Source organism: Aptenodytes patagonicus, chromosome 26 (assembly GCF_965638725.1).
Source record: "Aptenodytes patagonicus chromosome 26, bAptPat1.pri.cur, whole genome shotgun sequence".
In the NCBI taxonomy this organism is placed as follows: domain Eukaryota; kingdom Metazoa; phylum Chordata; class Aves; order Sphenisciformes; family Spheniscidae; genus Aptenodytes; species Aptenodytes patagonicus.
Genome location: NC_134974.1, coordinates 907,071 through 920,869, shown reverse-complemented (window position 1 = coordinate 920,869; position 13,799 = coordinate 907,071). Strand labels below are relative to the sequence as shown.

The 13,799-nt window shown below is 54.7% G+C and overlaps 1 protein-coding gene across 1 annotated transcript; it reads right to left on the bottom strand.

The window, feature by feature from the left end:
- Nucleotides 1-228: 228 nt before the first annotated feature.
- MEX3A (mex-3 RNA binding family member A) lies at nucleotides 229-13,351 on the bottom strand. The gene is made up of 2 exons (XM_076360101.1): nucleotides 12,886-13,351; nucleotides 229-1,334 (listed from the first exon to the last, which is right to left on the bottom strand). Exons 1-2 carry the CDS (start codon nucleotides 13,349-13,351, stop codon nucleotides 229-231), a joined length of 1,572 nt encoding a protein of 523 aa, XP_076216216.1.
- Nucleotides 13,352-13,799: the final 448 nt, after the last annotated feature.

Below are 13,799 nucleotides of genomic sequence, written 5' to 3'. Positions count from 1 at the left end.
TAAAAAATAACATACATTGCTTGTAAAATAATTTCTTTTTTTTCTTCTTCTTCTTCTTTAAATTAATTTATTCTTTCATTCATTTGTTTGTTCTTCAGATGTCATTATTATTATTATTATTATTATCATCATTATTATTATTATTATCATCATCATTTTTCTTTCCTGGACCCCCCCATACTCCCTTTCTACCCCCACCCCCCCACCCCAATGCCCTGCTCTGTCTCTTTAGGAAAATATTCTAATGGCCTGAGTGGCTGCAGCGTGGCAAACGGGGCACTCTGGATCAGTCCTCTCACAGATCCTCACGGCACACTCCATGCAGAAGAGGTTGTGGCCGCACGGCACCAGAGCTGCCGTAACTTCACTTTCGAAACACACCATGCACTCGCGGCTGCTGGAGACAGATGTCCGGGCAGCGGTAGTCGTCCCCAGCTTGGAAAACCCTTGGAGCGGTTCCCCCTGCGACCGCCTGGGGAGACCGGAGAGATTGGGCTCTTGGATGGAGGAGGACGGGGAGCGATGTGAATTTGGGTGGATGGCGCCAGTACTGCTGGACCGCTGCTGCTTCGAGAAGAGCACCGAGACGGGGTTGGTGTTCTCCTGCCCAGCCCACATCGGGGCACCCGACTCTGGAACCCCGTAATACAGGTCTTGCTTGTTCACGCCATAGTTGGGGAAGAGGTAACCATAATTGAAGTCGTTTTGGTCATTCAGCCGGGGGGTCTCGTAGACGGGGTCAACGGAGCAGTCGCCGATGCACCCCAGGCTGTTCTGCCGGAAGGTGGAAAGGGGCTTGCAGCCTGGCGCCGGTGTGTGGACCCGCCAGGCCTCCGAGTAGCGGTTCTCCATGCCCGAGTCGGGGCTGCTGGAGAGGAAATCATTCTCGTTGTTGTACTCCAGGATCTTGCCCGTCCTCACTGCGATGTGGGTCTCGATCTCCTCCCGAGCGCGCTCAACATTGCCCGGCGCGCCAGTGATTTCGAAGACGGGGTCCCGGTCCCGGCTGGGCGTGATGATGTAGGTGTTGGTCTGCTGCTGGATCCGCTTGATGGTGGCTCCTTTGGGACCCACCACCAAGCCCACCACGCGGTAGGGCACGCGCACCCGGATGGTGACTTGCCCCGGCAAGGTGGGAGCGCTGCCAAAAGTGGTGCCAGCCTTGTTGCGGGAGGCCCTGATCATGGAGAAGTGCTCGGCAGCGGAGATGATCTCCCGCCGGGCCATGGCCACATCCTCCCGCCGTCCCGTCACCATGAAGACCGGCTCCTCACCCCGCACTGGCGTCTTGATGTAGGTGTTGGTCTTTGCCCGCAGGGCTTTGATCTTGCAGCCTTGGGGAAGAGAGAGAAAACAAGGCAGGGAGGTTAGAGAGGCTGTCCCGCCACCCTCCCCTCTCCTCAGGAAACCAGGCTGAGCTGCCTGTTTTCAGCAGGCCCTGCACCACACAGCAGCCACTGCCCGGGGACCTAAAATGAGGGAAAGGCCCTTTCCCCCTAACCCTCCTGACAGGAGAAATGCCAGAGGAAGGTTTCCCCCTCACCATCCCCAGAGAGCTCCTCCCTCAGGAGCTCCCTGCTCCCTCATCCTCAGGCGGGTGTCGCCATTTTGTGTGCTGCCCCCCACCACACAATCCCCCTCAGCCGCCTCCCCTCAGAAATCAGCCACTCCTTGGCAATCACCCCTGAGACCTCCCTTTCACACACCCCCAAGCACCAGGGAGCCAGGGGGAGGTTCAAGCCCTCCCCATGGGCCAGCGGTCCCTGTGAGGAAGGCTGTCCCCACTGAGGCCCAGGCCTCGACACGTTGCCCCTCAGAGAAGATGGCCGCCCTGGCTCCCCTCTCATCAGAGTGGCTCTCGGGACAGGAAGGATTCGGCTGACACACGGGGCCGCAAGAGAGGCTGGAGATGACAGGAGAAAGCAGGGGGATGCTGAGTCCACAGCGAGGCACGGCTGATGTGGAGCCCCTGTGCCACCCTGCACCAGCTCACGGGGAGCATGAGGGGAGAGACGTCTGCCATAACTCAAGAGAGCAGAGCCCTCCACAGGGACTTCTGTCCTACTGTGGAGCTTTTGGGGTGAATCTGGTGTGACCCAGGTTACTTTTGGGGGGCCAAGTTTGGGGGGGGGGGGGGTAGCAGAGATGCAGCAATTTGGGCTCCCCACCTCAGATATGGTGGGACTCCAAACGTCGGCACCACTAGAAGGCCAGGGGGTAGCAGGATGCCAGTATTTGCTTTGGGGTCAAAACAGCAAGAAATGGGGCAGGGCTGCCCTCCCGTGTCCATGCAGAGCTCCGCCGCAGGCTGTGTGCAGGCCCCTGCTCCTGGCACTCACCAGGAGCTGCAGCAAAGGCACAGGGGTGGCTGCCTGGGGAGGGGAGGCCATCCAGCCACGGGCTACGTTTCTCCCCTGACTCTCCATCCAGTGTATCAAACACTGATGGCCGCAGGCCTCCTCACCACAGCGGTCCGGGCGCTTGGACCCTTTCCTGAGGTCACTTGCCACGCCAGTGCTTTTGTATATCAGTATCCACTTCCCTGGAGCCCACCAAGCCTATTCCCCCTGCTCCTTACAGCTCAGAAAACATCTTTCTGCTCTTCCAAAAAAGGCAAGAGACTTTGCAGTGTGTTTTGGCTTCCAAATCGTTTTTTAGAGGGGTTTAGAGCCAGCTGTGTGACTCCAGGTTGCTAGATGACACTAGGATGCCATCAAGCAACTAAATATTTTTACAGATGTGGCACAATTTTCCACACTACTTCTGGAAACCCTCCCTGCTGCTGTCCCTCTGACCCCTCTCTCCAAAAGCCTTACTCAGTGCCTGAAGGCATTTTGAAAGCCTGGCACCAAGTTCCCATGCAGACTGGGGCTTCCTCCGCGGGGAGGTTTGCTCTAAGCTCGGGTCTCTAAGAAAAATGAAAAAATTTGATTCTCCAGGGCACCGCATTTCTACTAGTGCAGATGGAGTAAGGCGAGCATTTTGCCCTGGTTTCCCAAGGATTCAGGTGTCTGACTCAGGGCTCACGGAACAAGAGGATCAGGATATGGCATTGAAACCTCTGAGATCCCCCACCCCCTCTTCTCCCAAAAGGAGCCCATCTCTTGTCCTCTCCTCTGACCATCTGACACCAGCAAGTTTTCCTCAACGTACTACACTGACATCATACTTTAACACAAGATGACCTGCAAACAATGCTTCTGCAACCAAGAAATTAAGATTCCTCAGCTCGTGGGCTGGAACATTATTATTTATACAGATCCTAATAAATAACAACATCTCTCCCAGCTGGGAGTTCAGGGCTGCCACTCACTTAGTGCTGCCACTGATCTGCAGCTCGTCTCATGAGACACCAACTTGTGACATCAGGGTATTTACAGGAATGTAACGATCCCACCACCACGTATCATTAGCAAGAATCGAACCCCGCACCTTTAGTGATAAAAACAGAGCCTCATGCCACTACAGCTGACAAGAATAATTCCCCGCGCTCGCAGCGGTGGCAGGCGCCGCACATGGTACAACCAATAGTTACAGCTGCACAAAGCATGCTCAGCCTGACAGGTCGCACTCGCATCTCGCAACGTCGCATGGGCACTGGGGTGCAGCCTCGTCAAACTGCAGGAGACTCGGCGAACACGAAACTTCCCAGCATAGCTTTGAAACCCCACCGCCTGTCAGGGGGTCTTGGCATTGGTGTAGGACACCGTGCCGGTAAATCCTGACTCTGCTGTCGACTCCCAGTGTGACTTTTAACTCCTCAGAGCTACTTCAGCTCTGTGAGCCTCAGTCCCCCATCTGTGGAATGGGAAGAATAGCTGTGTCTTGCTCTGTGTTACTGCAAAACTTCCTATAACACTTAGCTTTGCGATGCTGCTGCATTAAATGCATCTCTAAGCCACTAATTTCATGTTCCTGGGGAATGGAAATGATAGATCTGACCCAGAGAAGGAGCTGGGCAAATCCCCAAAATCCAAACCAAATCCACCCCCTGCCAAATCCAATGTAGCTCACACGTTACTCCCCACTGAGTTTGCACCCTGAAGTATATTTGCAATGCTTTGTTTAGTAAAGTTTCTAAACAGTTGATGTGGACCGATGGTCATCAACAGTGTTGTATTATTAGTACTTAGGAAACTCAAAGAACAGGACTTTACGGTGCTAGGCACGACACAACTGTAGAATAAAACCACGCAGACAAAATTACAGAATAAAGGTTCATCCCAAGGAGCCCGTGGAGGGCGGGATAAAACTGTAAGGGGTCACCTATGCCCTCCCGCAGCCCCAGGGCAGGCTCGGCTCTCCCTGACCCATCCCTGGCAGACATTTCCCTGCTCCGCTCCTATGCTGCTTGCTCCAAAGATGGAGATTCCATCTTAGGAAGATTAACCGAGATGCCACCATTTCCCCAGGGATATCACCGGAGCGTCACATGGAAAGAAAGGGGGTGTTAGCGGCAAGCATCCACGCTGAAAATTACTCCCGTGCATCACCCCAGACTGAAGTAGCATTTGCTGAATTCCTCAGTGACCCACGTTCTGCCTCCCAGGAGCGCAAGGCTTGCTCTCGTTTGCAAAAGGACCTCAGGTAGGCGTTTGTCAGGGCTGGGCTTGGGTTCGGTGTTTTTCTAAGCCATGGGACAATGACTGCGCGTGGGGGGAGAGGGATCTGAGCCCAGCACGACAGGAAACAATCAAGGAGGTGACACGGAGGGTCAGGCAAGCAGAGCAGTGACAAAGGATGGGGGCTCCATGCTGGGGACAGATGGAAGGAAACAGTGGCAAGGAATACACATGAATGAGGGCAAACGTAAGCGAGTTACACGAGGGTGGGAGGGAGTTAGGGATGGAGGAAAGGTGACGGAAATTGAGGGAGAGTCACGCTGTGATCCCTCCGAGGGAGGAGGAGAATTAGGGGTGTGGAGGCAAAGGAGAGACACCCCAAAACGGCAAAAAGGAGACGGGCAAGGAGAGAGCATGGCGAGAGGGGGAGGGAGGATCTAGAAACGGACAAAAGGACGCATGGTGCAGTCGATGGTGTGAGAAGCAGGGGGAGGAGGAGGGAGGGTCTCCATGCAGGCCTGCAGACAGGAAAGCCAGCTTTGCAGAGACAGACAGATGGGGGATCCTGTGCTTAAAAACTGGAGAAAATAACCCCACAGGAAATTAGACCAACTCCATCAAGACCAGCAGCCCAGCAGGTTCAGTGGCCCAGATCTCTAGCAGCTCTAAATTGGTGCAGACAACAGGCCAAGCCATCAGCAGTATAAATCCAGATAACTCCACCAACTTCCAAGAGAGCCGCGCTGATTTACATCAGCTAAAATCAGGCTGGGCTTAAATCTGATTTACCCACTCAGGGTCAAGGCTCCCAGCCCATCTCAACCCCAACCCTGACCTTGCTTTGCACAACTAAATAGGGGCTGAGCCTTCTTTGACATTGCTCCGTTTCTGACAGAGCACAGCCAGATCAGGATGTGGCCCTTCATATCCTGGCCGGATGAGTAGCACGGTCCTATGTGCTTTTGTCAAATGAAATTTGTCCTGTATGGTTGTTTTTTTTTTTTAAATGAAAGGCTTTCTTCGTGTGTAACTGAAATTTGAAAACGACATGCAACAAACCGCTTCACTAGGTGGATTATTAAAAGGGGAGAGAACTGCTTAGGAGATGGTGCTAAAAATGTAAAGCTAAGAGAAGAAAAGGACCTGTAGAAACTATAATAATACATAACCTTGCTGTAGTGTTCTACTCTTTAAGGCAGTGTGCAGACATCGGCTAATTGATCCCTGGCACACTCCTGCCAGTTAGATTTTTATATTAGAGAGAGAATTAAGCCCTTTCTTGTTGTGTTTCCACTACCTAGCTTCTATTACTCTGGTTTTTGCCAATAACACAGATCCCAAAGCATTCTGCAAAGGAGGCTTGTATGATTATTTCCTCCCCCCACCCCTTTTTCTTTTTAACTTCAGTTAACTGATTGCCAATTGACTCAAAGTAAATGCGTTTGCAAATTACCCTAGTAAGCCACAAATGTTAACATACAGGAACAAACCCTTGAGGACTGTTGAGCCTCCGGCACCCAGACCAGTTATCTAACTGGAATTAATCCGCAGAGCAGCTAGCTCTGGCTAAAAACAAATAAATAAATCGAGTCTAGACATTGCCAAACCAGGGAGGGGGAATTGGGGGAGATTTTGATGCACAGCCACATTCTCCTCTCTGCTTACCCCTGCATCAGGGGTAAACAAATCCATCAAAACTAACAGAGAAGGCTTCAAGAGCTTGGTCCACCCGTCCAGCTAAGGCAGTTGCTCAGGAGGGCAACAAGGGTGTAGGATGCATCCGATCTGACTGCCGTTCACTTTGCACGATCCCATCCCAAAGCTTTTCTCGCTCAGAATGGTGCTTCCATGTGACCTCACTGTGGTTTACGCTGAGGCTCCCGTGCACTGCTCTGGCAGCAGCAAAAGGCCGGAGCAGTGCAGGGGATGGATGTGCACTGGATGTGCCCACTGCTCCATGCACGGTGTAAATGCCAGCAGAAGGACAGCGCAATGGAAAATGCAGCCATGCCTATAGCGTAGTTCCATTGGATATTTTACTTCAGTGTAAATTCAGAGTTAAACCCGCTGACAACCTTCTCCTTACTGCTGCTAGAAGGCCAGATCCTGTACAGGTACATACTGCTACTGATGCAGTCTAGAGGGTCTTACCTGGCACAAACTGGCACACCTCCAGCACGTGCCACCAGTTTATGCCCAGAAGCGTGGGCTTCACCTGAAAGCATCAGAGGTGCTGTACCAGCTTACAGCAAACAGCTAAGGATCCAGCCCCGAGGTGGGTTTTTTTTGTTTGGTTGGTTTTTTGTGGTTTTTTTTTTTTTTAAAACATACCACACAAATCACTCCAAGTCCTTATATTTCTTGTTTTCATCAGATACAAAATTATCTCTACAGACAAAAGATTTTTAGCCCTCTTCTCATTTATACTAAGGCACCTTTACACTGCACTGGTATAAATTACACCTGTAAATACCCCACTTAGGACATTTTGACATTGCTGGTGTGGTGTAAGAGAGCCTAAGAGCAAATTAGGACTTGGTCTTTTTTCTGTTATAGTCATAAAATTAAACAGGACCATAAAATAAACAACACTCAAATATCTCTGGTAAGGTGGGGCATTCTTTTCCCATTTAAGATGAAAGCCATGTTAAAAGACAAGCACACAAAGAACATCACAAATAAACCCTCCTGAATATCTGTGGGGTAAGATTTTGCTGCACTGAAAATCTGATGAAAGTAGTGTCAAAAAACACAAATGCACACAAAAGGACCACAAACAAACAACTAAATCCCTTTGCATTGAGGTTTTATTGTACTGATGATGCAAGTTGTGTTTACAAGAAGGGGAAAAAAAACCCCAACACACCACCACGCCACGAAAATAAGCAACCACCTCATTTCAGTGCAGCGATTTTAAGCTTTTTCATGCAACGATGAAAGTTGTTTATTAAAAAAAAAAAAAAAAAGGCAAAAAAAACAAAAAAGAAAAAGCAACGCGACCCAAAAGCAACAACCCAGATGCCACAGACAATCGCCGCCTTGTTGCGCAGCGGAGGAAAGTTGGGAACTCGGGCTGGAAGCCCCCAGCCCTGAGCAGCCGCTCTCTGCCAGCAATGCATCACATCGGGGTGGGTGTGACCGCGGCCCCCTGCATGGCACAATCCTGCACACGCTCGGAGCCGGACAGCGCGCGGGGGAAAAGCGGGGCAAGGCGAGCCAGCGGGGGGGACGCAGGAGGAGGGGGCTGCCAGACAAAGGCAGGAACGGGGGGCGGGGGCCCCCACCCAACGCCAGCACGCTTTCCCACTGCCCTAGATTCCGGCCGGCTGCGCTGCGGCGCGGTTCACTCGGTCAGCGCAGCATCCAGCAGCCGGATCCGATGCGCGGAGCGTGCATGTCTCCCTAGAAAATTCCCTTTGTCTCTCTCCCAGACCCATTTTCTCCTCCCACCTCTAGTTCAAACCGCACAAAGTCGATCCCGTTCTGCACTTTTCCCTGGTGTAAATTCAGATGGATTCTCATTAAGACTTTATAACAATCTGACACCGACTGCAATTTCTCTCTCCCTTTAAGGCCCATCTCAAGCTGCTTAGAGCAGTGTAAGGAGGTTGGTTTTCAGGCCCCACCAGACCGGGTGGCTTTAGCTCCAAGATTTACGCGAAGCAAGCAGACAACAGGATCTGACCCCCTCACGGCTTCTCGGATGCTGTACATCCACCTCCACATGGTGGGTGGGGGAGCTGCAATCATCAGACTTCCTCAATGAAAAAGGCTTCCTTGGACTATTTTTAAATGCTGAGAGTGTTAGAGCATGTTTGGAGCTACACAAAGAGCCCAATCACCTGGGGTTAGTGGGGCCTCTTGTTATTTGACTTCACCTTGCCAAGAAAGAGCAATTTATGTTAAGCTTCTCTCTCACATAATCTCATTCCTGTTGACAACAGGCTAGTTAGAGCAGGCTGGGAGATGCTTCATCAAAGGGTGTCTCTGGGTACTGGTGACAATGGATGCTACTATTGATGATGAAAGCAAATATACTCGTATAGGGAAGGTACCTGCTGAGAGCGGGCAGCTTGCACCGTTGTGCTCCACGCAGCAGGAAGCCAAACTGACCCAATACCTTCTCCCCATGCCTGCACACACCAGGCACACAAAGAACCATGACCATGTCTCCCTAACTACAAGATCCAGCCTTAAGTGTGCCCCGCTTAGAGTCCAGCAGCCTCTTCCCTGGCTCCACTGTCAGCAGCCCAGTTTGCCAGTGGGAGCAGATTTAACACTGGCAGAAAAGTCAGATACGCATCTTCAGCAGTCTGATCTACACCTGCCTCGGGTGACTTCTAGGGAAGAGCCTGGACATCTCGGTGGCTGAGGATTTCTGCCCCTTTCTAAGTTCACAGTCTGAACAGCCAAAGCACAACACCTTTAGACACTTTCCACTCTTCCCAGCATCTCTCCCATCTCAACCCACACCCTTGGGTTGCAAGAACCTTCTCCTTGGCAGCTCCCTTGGTGCCCCACCATCTCCTCAAAAATCACCTGCAAACCACTTCAGTGCTTTGTCTTTACACCCTGGCAAATTTATCTGCGTAGCTCTGAGAACACGTGCAGTCCTGGAAAGGGTGTTGCAGAGAAGATGCCCACAACAAGAGTTGGCAGGCAAAATACAAGAGCCACCAAGCACCCCAACGCACCACGCAGGCCCAGACCGGTTCCAGAACCAGGGAGCACCGTGCATGCCACGGCACATGCCAGGACGTTCAGCCACCCAAGTGCAGCAGGGCTGGAGTTCACACTATTGTCACACACCAAGGGAAGGGGGGAACGATCTGCAGGAGCCACAACATAGGCAGAGACATCCCTGCTCTACACCCTAGCAGCAACAGGAGGGCATGCATGGAGGTCATGGCTCTACTTCCAGCCACGGAAGGGAAGTCATTGCCAACCATGGCCAGGGGCAGAGTGGAAGAGGTCATAAACATCAGTCAAAGGGATTGTCCCCTCATCCTTCCTTTTCCAGTTTTCTCTCCTTCACTCCAATTTGCAAAGCAGTCCTTGGCACATCCCACCAGCCACCCAGCTCTCCACCGCGGACCCTGAGGCATCACAGTGGAGGAGCAGCTCTCAGCGCCTGTCCGGCCAATTCCCACAAAGTCCCCCTCTTTCAGCAGTCCACGATCTCGTCCCAGTGAGTCCCCCATCCCACCCGGCTAGCGGTCGCGCCACTGAAGAAGCGCTGCTCGAATTCAGCGCACAAACCGGCACCACCGCAAACTCGAGCGAGGTTTCCAGCACGCGATTGGCTCCACGAGGGCACACTAACAGTTCCCGGAAAAAGCAGGGAGCCGCCAAGCACAGGTTTAGCTCCTGCAGCATCTCTCATTCGAAGTGGAGCAACCCCCTCCGCCACAATTAAATCTCTTCGCAAATCACACTTACAAACATTCCAATAAAAATATATGGGGCTTGAGCCTTGTTTATACTCAAGTGCCTTTACACTCTTTCGGCAAAGTAAAGGGCAGTCTTACGGCAGGTGGAACCCATTGCCAGACGCATGTAAAAGGGCCCCCATGCGCAGATCCAGGCCTTTTACATACGTACACGTCAGTAAGGTACACTTTCAAAGATGGTAGATATTATTTTAAAATAATATGAAGGAACAGCGTGGTTCGTCAGATCAGAAAATACTAAGTTAAAGAAAAAGCTCAACCCTGTTACCAATTAAAGCCCTGAAATAATTTTTATTTCACTATTACTTTTCTCCCCCTCTTTTCCAAGATGTTCATCACCCTATTCACAAGTACCCATAAAACACTCACTTCCTTAGAAAACCATCAGCCCCATGAGCAGTATTACCAAGGGGATGACAATCTGCGGTTTCTGGGTTCCCCCCGGGATTCCTGGTCAGGCATCCATGAGAGCGCAGGATTTGGTCCCCTAGGGTGCCCTGCACCCAGCTCCATCTGAGAGCAGACCCTCGTAATCCGGCCTTCCACACAAAAACAAGACCCAGGAGACATTCCTATAGGCCTTTAAAAATAAGCTTGGGCCGCAATCTCTGCTGGAGTAAGAGCTGTGGCTGCGGGGACTCTGCTGAAGCAATCTTGGTTTCTACCAGCACAGGATCTGGCCCACCCGCCTCTATAAAGGGGCACAGCTTACACTGTCTGACCCACTAACTGATGGAGCACTGCCGAGTCCGCCTCGCCAGGGCTCTGGCCCACTGACATTTCCCAGTTTTCTCAGATGTGGGAAAGCCCTCACACACACACACACTAAAAATGGTGGAAAAAATCCAGGTCTCCACGTTCCTCTCCATCACTCCGGCCACAGCGGACATGCCGCTGCGTACCGAACGCATCGAAACACACCCCCTTCTCGGGAGTTTGGGGCAGCAGTGAGATCCAGGAAGAAAACAGCCCGGGCACCTCCCGCATCGTCTAATGTTTCCCTTCGATTCCGCCTGCCGAATCCTCTCTCTTTTCTAACTTTTATTAGACAAAGGGGGCCTGATTCTCCACGGCCTTGCACCCACCAGTGCAGTTGGTGCAAAGCCCCGCCATTTCTGACTGCGCTCAGCTCACGGCAGTGTAAAAGCATCACGGGGAGGATCAGGCCCGGGGGGACCTTCTCAGCCATACCTTCACCCCCGTCTCCAGCCCCTGTTTTCCCATCTCCCCAGCCCAGAGGCCGCGATCCCAGCGTGGCGGGGGTGGGGGGAAGCCAGACCAAGAGCCATTCCCTCCACTGCGGACGCTCTGAGTTTCCCTGAGTTTCGGGGGAGGACAGCACCCCCATGCACTCCTACCCGCTCTCCATCCCAGCATGGGGACCGGCCTCTAGCGTGCTCCCGAGCTTCGCTGGTGGGAGAGAGCTGAGCCACCAGACGCCCCATTGTTCCCATAACATGCTCCAGCGTAACGATGCACAGCCATTAGCCATTTGCATCCCTCTCCCCGTGGCTTCCCCTTGCCCACCTCAGCCTCTGCACATGCCCTTCTGGGAGCACTGGCCCCGAGGAGCCACCCCCCCACGTCAAACTGCAGACCCCCTGCTTGGGCGATTTCAATTCCCAACCCAAGAGGAAGCATCTGGATTTGGAGCCGCAGTCTCTGCCCGTCACACTTCCAGAGCATCAAGTTACTTGCTTAAGAGAACGAAAAAAAAAAAAAAAAAAATCCCACTTAGCCACACTATTATTATTTTTTTTCCCCTGTAAGCGACATAAAACTTCTCTCGCCAGCCCCATGTTTTAGCCCTGCAACGGCTCCCGCAATGCCAACGGGCGGCTCGGCTGAGCTGCCCTCTCCGCAGCGCACCTCGCCCCCACACGCACACTCGGGAGCCCGGAGCGGTGGGGGTGGGCGAGGGGTGACTTAAGAGTGGGTGTGGTGTATGTATATATATATATATAATTTTTTTTTTTTTTTAAAGCCCTCCTCCATTCCACCTCGCTCCGAACAGAGCCGTAAGGAGAACAAAAGCATCACTGTCGCGGAGCGTGGTCAGCGGTGGGGCCGGGTGGCAGAGGCGTGCGTGGGGCCCACGCGGGACGCTCGGGTGCCCGCTCCAGGGTCCCTGCCAGTCACATGGTTGCAGAAGGAGTTCAACTTCCATTAATCGGTTGTTTGGACCCGTGCTAGGCCCGGCAGCTCGCCCGCCCGGCCCCGGCGAGCCCCGCACAACCACACCCCCTCGCTCCGCCGAACCCAACAAAGGGGATTTTTCTCCCCACCGCGCCGAGCCCGGCCGGGGCGCGGGGAGCTGGGGCCGGGCTCAGCCGGCAGCCAGCCCGGCTCTCTTCTTTCTTCCCCCCCGCTTTATTTTTATTTTTTTATTTTTTTTTTTTTAAAAAGGAGGAGGGCGGAGAGAGCGGTTCAGGAACAGCTCTTTCGCAGAACCGGAGGAGCGACGGGCTTGGGGCTCCGGCGCAGACAGCCGGACAAGCCCACGCAGGCATTCCTATAGATTTCCCCCCACCCTCCCAAAAAACCCCCCTGCCAGAAGAGCAGCGACCCGTCCGCGGCCCCGGGAGTCCCGCTCCGCCCGGGGGGGAGGCGGGCTGTCCGCTCCGCTTTGTCCCCGGCAGGGCTGAGCCGGCCGGGGCGCGGGTGCCCGCCCGGCCCCGGCCCCGAACAATGGGAGGCAGGGAGCGGCGAGGGGCGAGCCGCGGGGGAAGTTGGCGGGGCCCCCCGGCGGGGCGGTCCCCAGCCCTCCCGGCCGCGGGGATGCCGCGGGCGGCGGGGGAAGTTTCCCGAGGAAGGGGCCCGGCCGGGCGGGGGGGGACCGGCGGCCGGGCGGGGACCCGCGTCCCGGCGCTCACCTTGCCGGCCCACGATCTCGGCCACGTGCTCGGAGCTGGGCACCGGGACGCACTCGGTGGTGTTGGAGCTGCTCTTGAGCCGCAGCTCGGCCTCCTTGTACAGCGCGCACAACTTGGGCTCCGCCGCCCCGGCGCTGGGCGCCGACGAGCCCTTCGGGGCCGGCGGTGGCGGCGGCGGCGGCGGCGGCGGCTGCTGCTGCGGCGGCGGCGGCGGCGGCGGCGGGGGCTGCTGCGGCGGCGGCGGGTTATTGTTGTTGTTGTTGCTGTCCTCCACCAGCACCACGGCGGAGGAGGAGGAGGAGGAGGAAGGCTCGCCTAGCCCCAGCAGGCAGAGCTGGTCCAGGGCGAGCTGCAGCGCCCGGTCATCCTCCAGCAGCGCTCTGTCTTTGCCGCTCCCACCGAAACAGCCTAAATCGCCGAAACCCCCGTTCCTTTCCATTATCCCTGGTACTACCAGGCTAGGCATGGCTAACAAAGACTTGAGAGGGGGTTGGGTGGTGGTGGTTGGTTGGGGAGGGGGGGGTGTGAGAGCGAGAGGAGGGGAGTGGGGGGGGGGGACACAAAGAGCTCGGGAGGGAGAAGGGAAAAAAAAAAAGGCAGAGGGAGAGAAACAGACAGAGAAAAGGACCCTCCGCCCACCTCCCCTCTGCCTGGCCAAGCCCCTTTCTCTCTGTAACCCGAGCTCCCTCGCCCAGGCACTTCCAGCCCGCCGGGGTCCCCCCGCCGCCGCCTCCGCCCCCGGCTCCCAGCCGCCGGCGGGGTGTGCGGAGGGCCGGCGGGGCGCGGGGCGGCGCGGAGCCCCGCGGGGGGAAAACTCTTTTGTTTGAAGGCGGCTGGGCGCAGCGGGAGGCTGCCCCGGCCCGCGGCCTGCTGGGGGATGTAGTCCCCGGCCGCCGCGCACACCCCCTCCGGCG